The sequence below is a fragment of the Chenopodium album genome, chromosome 13, assembly GCF_948465745.1.
Source record: "Chenopodium album chromosome 13, dcCheAlbu1.1, whole genome shotgun sequence".
Taxonomy (NCBI): domain Eukaryota; kingdom Viridiplantae; phylum Streptophyta; class Magnoliopsida; order Caryophyllales; family Amaranthaceae; genus Chenopodium; species Chenopodium album.
Window position 1 is genome coordinate 51,655,356 of NC_137846.1, and position 11,325 is coordinate 51,666,680.

General features: G+C 35.8%; 1 protein-coding gene across 1 annotated transcript; it reads right to left on the reverse strand.

Moving 5' to 3' along the window:
- Positions 1-8,601: 8,601 nt before the first annotated feature.
- LOC145574928 (uncharacterized) lies at positions 8,602-11,325 on the reverse strand. The gene is made up of 2 exons (XM_081632814.1): positions 10,957-11,325; positions 8,602-10,012 (listed from the first exon to the last, which is right to left on the reverse strand). The coding sequence occupies exon 2, from the start codon at positions 9,912-9,914 to the stop codon at positions 9,333-9,335; it is 582 nt and encodes a 193-aa protein (XP_081488940.1). The 5' UTR covers positions 9,915-10,012; positions 10,957-11,325; the 3' UTR covers positions 8,602-9,332.

Here is an 11,325-nt window from a genome sequence, read left to right on the forward strand (position 1 = left end):
GAGTTGCGCATACATGATTGTAGACACCCATTTGTGTCTCCCCAAAACCAAACCCAGTGATGAATACCTTTTGCGTCGAACCATAATCGAATGAGGTGAAAGTGTGAAAAGTCAAGTGTTGCGGTTAGTTTTTATTAAATTTCTTCTTTCTGTTTTCGAAAACCCACTCTATTTTATGAAAACGTCCATTTCAGTTTATTTTGGTCCATGATAAGGGTCCAATAATAGTGTAGTTGGATGGGGCTTTAAAAGACCTTTCCAACGATATATTATAAGCCCAATTCCGATGAATAATGAGGAAGTTATGGCCAAAATACTAAACTGGACCCAAACCGGATTTTACCTACGACTCAATGATCATGAGGAGGGTCCAAAGGTTTAATCCTATTCCTAAACTAATTAGGATTGATTAGAATCTTCTATAAAGTTTCTAAAATATTTTAATTATCCTTTTTTGAAAAGATAAGATCATGGAATTTGATTTTAATATAAACTTTCCTTTTTTAAAACTTTCCTAATTCTATTCGGATTTAAAGATGTTCAAAGATAGTCAAATATTATTTTCGTGCCTCATATATTTTATCCAAATTTTATATGGCTGGATAGATCTTGAAATTATCTTTCCAATGATATATTATAATATTAATTCCGAGCTATAACGAAAAAGATATTAAAGATATACTAAACTCTATCCAAAACTGACACCCTTTTACTATTTCGTCCATATCTTTTTATCTACAAAAGATTTTAATCTGATTCCAATTGCATTAGAAAGTAGACTTCAAGAGCTTTCCAACGACATATTATATGACTTATTTGGACTTCTAGATCAAAAGATATGATAAAAACAAAATCCGCAAAAACTGTCTCTGTCGCCAAACGACAGGCTTGTCGCCTCGCGACAGACTCTGTCGCCTGGCGACAAGATAAATTTCTGGCGACAAGGTCGGTTTGTTAGCGACAGAGTGGAGTTTTAATCCTTATCAAATTCTATGATTTTCCGGACTGTTTTCTTATAAATAGGGTCCGAACCTCTGTTTTTATTCATCAACTTTCATCATCAATTCTCTCAATCAACTCTCATCAATTCTCATCAACTCTTCCTTAATTCTCTCTTTTCTCTCTTGAGCAATATATGCTTTCTTTCTCTCTCTCTTTCTAAACTACCTTTTTACAAACACAATTCCGCATTCACAAGATCTTGAAACACCTAGCCAAGTTCGAAGTTGCCTTCGCCCTAGACGTGCAAGGTTGATAATTTCTGAGGGTTTGGTCCAAAACTAGTCAAAACTTTATTTAATTTAATTCTTTAATTCTTTAATAATTCTTTATTATTTTCATTGAAGTTTACTAACTTGTGTATTTTGTTATTAGAAAGAGGTACGAGGCTTCAAAGTATGTAATCTTATTACTCTCTTTCAATGTAGAAAGCATGCTTGTTATTGTTATATTCCTAGTATCATGTTAGGATGTATTTAATTCCTAGTATCATGTTAGGATGTTTTTTAATGCTTTCTAGTATCATGTTTAGGGTGCCTTTAATCCTTTCTAATATCATGTTAGTACCATGTTAGGTTTAAAGCTTTGATCTTTATTGTTTAGTGACATGCTAGGATTTTTTATTAATCTTGTTAGTATCATGCCTAGGATCTTGCTATTATATTTAAGCTTTATTATATCATGTTATTATCATCGTTGTTATTGTTTATTGCTTATTGTTATGTTTCTTTATTTATTCATTGTTATTGCTTGATCACACCTTTTATGATTGTTTAAAGGGAATTTGTACTTGAAATCACGCTTAATAAGATAATTAATAATTTGGTTTAGGCTAATGTGATTTTAATTCAAGTGATCGCCAATAATAGTTTTATTTGTGCATTAATATTCAACCAACATAGATAAACAGGGTAGGTTTAATATAATGTTTGTATGTTATTCGAACAGCGCACATGAATACGAGCAGAACAAAGTAGAGGCCTATTTTATAGGGCGGGTCCTTTCTTTTGTAGATTGGATTCGTACCCTCATCCCCGGACCCTGTTTGGTTCAAGACCTTATGGAGTAGTTGATGGTCCTTTTGGATTGTCTTTTGGGTTTACAAGTTCCTAAAACTTGTTGGCGACTCTTTTTGCTCTTTGTCTTTCCCTTTGGAACGCCACCGTACTTTAGTGTATGATCACAGTGGGGTTCAAGTTTGGGGTTATCATAATGCTTGAAATATTCCCTACAATGATATGCAGTTGCTTGGAGTGGATAGAGATACACTTTTGGCACCTCCTACACCGCACTATTGTAGTGGTGCGATTTCCATTGATTCCATTATCAACATTTGCTCAAAGCGTAGTCCTGAAATGCAACTTGTGGGTTACATGTTACTATTGTTTGGTTCTACATTATTTGTAGACAAGAGTGCTAGTAGGGTACGACCAGCTGACATCCTCGAGCTCATTCATGGTGTGGATGATATTTCAGATTATGCATGGGGAGTCGCCACTTTGGCGAACTTATATCGCCAGTTAGGGATTGCGAGCAGGAGTATGTGCTCAGGCATTGCTGGTTGTTTGACATTACTACAGGCTTGGATATATGAGCATTTCCCACCGTTTCGGCCTCACAGGGAGCGGTTAGTTTGTGCATCTCATGGGGCTCGTGCCTCTACTTGGAGTGTTAAGAAGGAGGGCTTTTCTGATGCTCGGTTGAGATCTTTTCGTCAGCGGTTAGATGAGTTTGATTCGAACATGGTAAATTATAACACTTTCTACATATTTTCATTAAACAAAGGTTAATTAATGCGACTTTATTAATGTTTTTACCTCATTCCTTGCAGGTGGTTTGGCTACCCTATGGTCCAGAGCCAGCCTCAGATGTTCCTAGGACTGTATTTACTGGATGGCTTCGTTATCGAGATGTCATTGAGCCATACATGCCCGATCGTGTCTTACGGCAGTTTGGTTATGTACAGACAATTCCTATGCCTATTATTCGTCCAGATTTCGCGTACAGGCCTGCAGATTCGAAATTGTATGAAGTTAAGTGGAATGTCTCGAGTGTTGAGAATGCTTGGACCTTGTATCCTAGAGTTTTTCGGTTGATTCTTGCAGAGATCCAGCGCGCTCAGTGTTCCTCTGATGTTGTGGATGGTTATTATGATTGGTTCAATTACGTGTCACATATCTTTGTTGTTCCAGAAGTGGATGCGGTACTTATTAATATCTCATTTGCAGTGGATGGGACGGATTGCTCAAGCTATTGAGGGTTGCGTCGACTGTCAGCCACGTGTTGCTGATGTGCTGAAAGAATGGGATGAGTATGCTGGATGATTATGTTTTATTGATGCACTTTATAATTTGTACCGGACGACTTGCTACTATTTTATGTTTTAAATTTGTTATGTAATTGATGGACTTGACTATGTCACTATAACTTTTAGATACTTTTATGTGCTACTTTTATGTGCTACTATGCCTTAACCTCGTTCACAATTAAATACCGAGCTTGTATCCAATTGTCTTGCCCACCTAATAAATTAAACAACAAAATTTTAAGTAAAATCATTGGAATATAATGTGACAGATACTTTATGCAAAGGCTTACCTAAGAAAAAGTCTGCAATACATCGAAATCCACAATTCCCGTCACCCATTACATTGTTTCAATCCTCCACAAATGGTTTGATGATATCGGGAAGCCCATAAAGGTAAGGAAAATCTGAAATGTCTCTTCCTCCTGATGAATAACGAATTATTAATTTTGTAGTTAACATAAACATCAAAGTATAGCAAAATAAACAAAAAATTACAAAAACATAGAGTACCCTTACCTCGACCTCCACTACGACCACCATCACCGCGTCCCCCATTATGACCACGACGCCCACGAGTACCACGTGTATACTCCCATGCACTACGATTACGTCGTGTACTATTTGATTGTGGTCTCCCTCTAGTAGTTGTGTTCCTAGGCGGCTCATTAACATCAAATTGATCGGAATGGAGATGTTCATCTATTAGGCGAGATACAGAACGCATGATTGCCGGGTCACTTCTACTCACCTCACGCACAAGACTCTCAAAAAATCGACTGTCGTGTGACTGATGACCGGGGTCATCCAATGGAGTCGGAACACAACCATCCTCACCAATCACTAGTGTCCTATAAAAGGGGTGCACTTGGTCTAAGTAGAAGTGTGTCCCCGAATCAATGGCACGACGTATATCACATGCACAGGGAATCTGATGAGTCGTCTTATAAACACATCCACACCGAACATTCACCTCATGACTTAACTCTCTCATTCTTTTCTTCTCATTCACCAACAACAACATACAATGGTGGGAGGTACGTCCATTAAGATGTTGTAATGGCATAACATCATATATCCGCCCATGACTGCGTCGACTGCGCTCAAGTGATTGCTTAATCTGTGTGACCTGATCTTCAATTGCCTTGTTTACCTTGGCCCATACAGAATTGAGAGAACCAGTTGAAGTTTCCAACCACCCCTTCAAAGATGAATGTGCACTTTCCACTCTACAATTGGTGACATTGCCGAAGTGAAGCACACCATTGGTCCAAAATTTCACAAATTTCTCCTTATGATTGTTTAACCAAGTGTCCTTCACATAAGAAATCACAGCAGGAAATGCTACATAAGATTCCTCCATTTGCCGAATCGCTCTATTATAATCATCCAATGTGGTGGCATTGAGAATTGGATTCCACCTTGTCAACCTGAAAATTTTTCCTTGATCTTTATTATTCGTTATTTTCTTAACTCTATGCTCTACATCTTTGTTAATATGCCATGTGCATAGTAAATGAGCAGTGTCAGGAAATATTTCCCGAATAGGCGACATCAAACCCAACTCACAATCGGTTATAATGGCCGTAGGCGATACATCACTACCAACCAGCAACTTTAACTTATCTATCACCCATGCATAGCTCATAGCGCTCTCATCCTTCATAAAAGCATACCCGATCAAGAAATTCATGTAGCAAGGAGTAACACCAACGAGCTCCAAAAAAGGCATTTTGTATTTGTTTGTCTTGTAAGTTGAATCAATGCCAATGACCCACGGATACGTACGTAAGAGCGCTAGAGACGTAGGATGTGCCATAAATACATGAGTCAAAACATTCGTATCCGGGTCAACCAAGCTCCAATGTGTATACTGCGACTCGATACTAAGTTCAAGGAAATATGTAACAGCAGCTCGACCATCAGCATCTTCAAGTCTCAACCGATCCCTAAAGTTGTAAATATGTCTACGATTGGGATGATCATCAGGAAACTGATTCCGTACAGCCGCTAAGATATTTTGTGGCTTCACTTTTGCATCGGTCAAGTCACGAACAAGTTGCTTCGCACCCGGACTAAGCTTGCTCATTTGTCGATTGCCTTCTTCATAGACAATTAGCTCATGGTTGTGTTTTCCATATGCATCGGGACCCAAGAAAATCTGCCATCCTTCATCATCAGAAACTTTATAACCCTTGATCAAAAACTTGCAACCGCAATGTTGAGTTTTTGTCTTTGGTCGTTGAGCAACACTAAGATCTCTATTTTCCCCCTATCTCTTGCACCACGATTGCATTTCAAATACAACCATCCGTTATGGTTGTAAGAAATCACAAGTTGAAATTTGAGTGTTAGTGTAATGTCTTTCGCCCATTGTGACAACTCTCGATACGTTGGAAATAATTGATCGGTCTGAAAATGTGGGTAATAATTTACCCCATCACCGCCAAAATCTTCAATTGGATCCTATAAGAAAGAAAAATACTAAGTTAATTAAAATTAAATTTAACTACAAATTAAATTAAATTCAATTGAAAACAAATATTTTTTTTTTTTTTGCAAATTTAAACTACTAATTTTTTTTATTAAGCCATAAATTTACTAATTAAATTAAGTATATTTGTTATTTTTAATAATTATCAAAAATTAATAAATATAAATTATACGGATTGCTTAAAAAAATATATATATAAAGGATCCCGGTCGCATGCTATATGCGACTATACCACGGTGTAGTCGCATATAGCATGAGACCGGGCACATCGGAAATTGAAAAAAAAAGCCCGACATATACCTGACTCGACGGCGTCGACGGTTCATCGTCCCCGCCAAGTGCCTCCGATATGAACGCCGACCGTCGTCGACTCATTTTATATCTCATGGGTGGTCAAGGTAAAGTCGTGGTGTATGATGGTCAAGGTGGAGTCGTGGTGGTGGACCAGTCAAGGTGAGTGATAGTATGGGTGGTGGAGCTAATGGTGAAGGTGGAGCAAAGGCAAAGTTAGTAATGGCTGGATTGTTATGTAATTTTTAAAATTATAAGGGGCATGAAAGTCATTTAATACTATAACTTGAGTAATTTTATTGTGGCAAATAGCAATTCACTTTTTAAATCTAATTTTTGAGTACTTCCTCCTTATTTTAATACGTAGTAAGTACTCCGTTTTTAAATACTTGCTCCACTTTTCTTTTTCGGCCGTTTTTAAATACTTGCTCCGTTTTCTTATTTATAAAGTTTTTATTTAATTAATTTCTCTCACTTAGTGGACCCCACATATATTCTCTCTCTTCCAACTCTCTGCACTACTTTTGCCTTTTACAATTTTTTATTATTCCACCAACCCCACTCCCTTCATATTTTATTACTTTCTCCAATTTCTCCTAAAACTACGCGCATAGAGAATTGGAGCAAGTATTTAAAAACGGAGGGAGTAATATAAATTGGCTAGTACATAGTTTTATGTAATTTAATTGACTTAAATAAAATAAGAGATACGTGGGGGTAGTTAAAGTATTACAAAATTATATAATTGTAAAAGAAAGATAGTGGGGGTTATTAGTTTATTTAAAAGTAATGAATATGAGAGAAAAAAATATAGTGGGTTTAGATGGGGACTATGAGAGGAGAAAGATACTCCCTCCGTTACATATTACTCGCAACAAAGGAATATTTTATGTCTCACAAATAATACCCCTTCGTTGCGAGTAATTCGTAACGGATGAAGTATAATACTCCGTATTTAAATGTAGTTTTTTTTGTCTAAAGAAAGTGTAACATTTATTAAAACATGGAGGGAGTACACGATATGTGGATCCCCACCTCTAAGGTGTGTTCGACAATAACTTTTGAATGGTTTTAAAGTATTCCCTTCGTCCCAATAGTAATTGTCTGTTTTCCTAATTAAGGTATCCCAAAATTAATTAGGTAGTGTTTTGCCCAAGTCAAAAAACTAAAAGTTATGGAGTAATCTCAAAAACTACCTAAACGCTAGTCCCAAACACGTGTCTATTTTTATATTTGTTTCATGTACAATTACCTAGATACCCCCATTTTTAGAGCAAAGTCATTGGTTGTCCAAGCTAATGGTGGTTATCAAATATTTAATACATATCTCTCTCTTTCACTTCATTCATGCCCAATTCCTATACCCAGCTATGTCAATATACTCTCATTGGTTGCCCTAATCATAAATATTTTATACATATAAAACATTAAAAAGAATATTAAAAATAACACTATAGGCCAATTATTATAAGACAAGTGGCATACCCTCATCGTTTGCCCACTATTTGCTACAGGTCATGGCCTGGTCATGGTATTTCTCTCTCCGAAAATACTATTTTTTGTATTCTATAATATTATTTCAATTTCTCTCTCTTTATGCTAATTACAAAAGGGCAATGGATGGCTATGCTCTTATAACTTTTAACATACTCCGTACTAAACTTTCCAATATACCCTTTAAAATTTGTGCCCATATGTATTACAGATGTTTTTTCTTTAGTGTCTCGACTAGAAAACCAAGATTTTATTATATGAGACTTCAATTCATTTTGGCAATAGACATTTAATATACTCCGTATATATAATACTTTACTCGTAGATTGTAGAAATTGAATTCGGGTCAAATTTTATGTGATATCAGATTTTAGGTTTATTATGAAACTAATAATTTTTGGTCAAATTTTATGTGAATATCGGATTTTAGGTTTATTATCAAACTAATAATTTTTCTAAACAAAATAGTAATACTAATGAAATGTCAAGCTAACTTGTCCTATATCCTGGCCAAAATACTAAAGCCTTAAAGATGCACCATGTGTGTTAATTTTTTTATATAGGAGTTGAGGATTTTTTTTTGAGGGGATATAGGAGTTGAGGATTAGTATTACCTTATTATCAAAATATACAAAAATTAGAAATCTGTAATTAGTGTGAACAAAATTAGAGGATGTGCTTATGAATTCCATTATCAGAAATAAATGCTGTATTAATAACCATGTGACTCAGAATCTCTATATTCCCGGGCTAATATGAACTATGGACCAACATACTACATGAGTATTACATTATTGTATTTGTCCAAATATAAGGTTAATGCAATCAAGAATAGTACTTTTCCATTATTAATTACGGAGTAATAGTCTTCTAAACTTATCGATCTTGTTCAAATTATACACGATACACCTATACGTTGTATAAATTATAAGATTTTGACACCGATGTATAAAATTGTCAAACTAACTTTGAAACTCGTCTTTGTGAGTAAAGTGTCTCATATTGATAGTGCCAAAATCATTTTCTTACGTTTTCGTACAAGACGGTAACGCAAACAAAACCAACATAGCAACTGTTATGATGGTAGTCACAGAGAGCACCCAACTCATTGTACTACATAACAAATATAAATAGGGTCCCAAGTTATAAAAACACCAAGGGAAGTTAATGCAAATTGATATAATGAATTGATATTTACATATACCTGCAAGCACAAGATTATGATGACCACAACACCCATGTTAGTTCAAAGGCTCCAGCTATTAAAGAGTCCCATGACAATAACCTCTAGATAAAGAACAACCATGAGGCAAGATGTTCATGCATCAAATCGTCGAGTATAAGACCGGATAACAGAACCCCTAGTCCATAAACAACCAGCCTGCCTAAGAAGTCTTAACTTCACACCCCCAAAATATCATCACAAACACTAAATATACAACAGAAATGGCCACAGAAGTTCCTGTAGAAATCGGAACCAAAGGAACGGTTGGCTCCCTCATAATGCAGGAGATAAAATACTACTGTCAATCAGATCAGGTAAGCTGCAGCAGAGATATTGCTCGAGATTCCAACTCCAAATTAGTGGTTATTTCTCAAAAGAAGAAGAAACAAGGAGGAGGAAGCAAGTTCTTCTTATCAAACATGTGTTCGATGGTTGATGTTTCTAATAGCAAAAGGTTAAACTCAGCTGTTGGGTTTAACTATAAAAACCTGAGGACTAAGTGATGGAGAGTCCACAAGTTTCTACTACATGAAGCTCTGAGAGAGTTTCGAAAAATTAAGCTTCTTCAGTCTATTGCTTATAGAACCCCCTGGGTTCCCACAGTGTATGTCCACTATATCAACAATAGTAGATCCTTTCTTTGTGGGTTTGTCCCGTATAGGAGTTTTTTCCAGATGGATGTTTTCTGAGCCAAGCATAGGGATATGATAGCTACGTTTGTGGCTCCGTGTTTTGCCTGATGGATCTAGGCTTCTTTTACTGGTTCCCTGGCTAACAGTGCTATTATTTCCCACATCTTCGAATGGTGTCTTTTGTTTTGGTCGTCTAGGAGTAGTTGTTGTGCTAAGATCTTGAACTTTTGTTTTCCTAAAAGCTTCAGGATTTTTATGCTTAATGCTGGTGGGAGTGCTGCTGCTGCTACTGCTACTGCTTGCTTCACTCATCAACTTACGTGGCTTCAGAGGGCCATTACCGCGAACAACAGGAACTGAGGTACGCGGGGATGAAGATTCAATTTCCCTCGTCATCAAAGAACCAATCGTTCCAATGGTGCCTACCTTGACAGAACCTCCACCACCTCTGATTGCTTCCAGTGTAGGAGCCATGATTACAACCTGCAGAGCTAAAAGAAGTGCTACGAATCCTCGCCTTTTAATCTAGTTTTGGAATGAAATCAAACTAGACAATCAACATCTGCAACAGCCTGTAAATCCATATTAAATGTCAAATGTGCTTGTACTTTGTACATATGTAGCATAATAAGTCCTGTATCTTAGTATTATAATGTAGATGTTAAACCTCCCAAAGTTTCAAATACATATCAATACTGTATCCTTGCAGATGGTAGACACTAGACAGTATGCATTTATATGTAGCAGAGAAACAAAAAAAAATTCACAACTACACACTGGAGCAATGCTCCTAAATCATCAACGTGTCGCGACTCGTGGAACTCCACTCCACTTTCTTTGGAGCAACATGGATGAAGTAATCCTAAGATTAAATGCATCTCAACATTCTCAAGATACACTATAGCCCAATTATCAAGCCGAATCACCAATTTCATAACAAAACATTATCAATTCAACAATGAATAGTGAGAATCAACACCTAGATACATCATATAACAAGCTGTTACAGCTTATACTCCCAAATTACAGCAGCAACTACTGAATTCAAGGCAAGTTTGACAATTTCTTGACAGGTCAAAAGAAAGAGAAAAAACCCAACTTCAAATAACCTCTATTTCAACCAATCAGCTCCTAACATTAAGGTAGATCATGTGATTAACAATTATGATGGTAATGATTAGTAACAAGAAAACAAGGAAAAACAGAAAGATATGGTTTTTCCTTTTTCTTGTCAATTAATCAAAAGTAATGATGACAATTACACTTTTTTAGATAATAATGCTAATATCAAACAAATACCCATCAACATACTTGATTAAAACCCAAAAATTACACATTCATTACAATTAAATCAGCCAAATTTTGCACTAAATATAGTTTTAAGAACCCTTAAAAGTTAAAACAGCAAACCCAGAAACAAGAAATTCATCAGAAAATGAGATATAATTACCAAATATAAGGCTACTTACAGAAAAATCAAACTTTAGAAAGATAAAATAAAATATAAGGGACTTACCCAATGATTTATTTGCCCAGAAACTTCAATTTTTTGCTCAGAAGATCTTGAACTTGTCCTTATATGGAAGAAGGGTACCTACGAAATACAATAATAATAATAAAATAAAATAAAACACCCAAAATCACAAGACTTTTTTATAAAAAAATTTGCTGCTTTTTGGGTTTAATGTAATTAATTATTATAATGGTACTTAAACTTTAGGAAATGGTGATTAATTGATTTTGTTAAAAAATGATGTAAGAAAGCACAGATTAAAATTGAAAATTAAATTAAGTAGGAGTTTAATTTAAGGTGGTCGGAATGGTCAAAGTTAAGGCCAGCAAAAGGCAGAATTTATGGGGATTTTATGAAGGTGGGGAAGAAGAT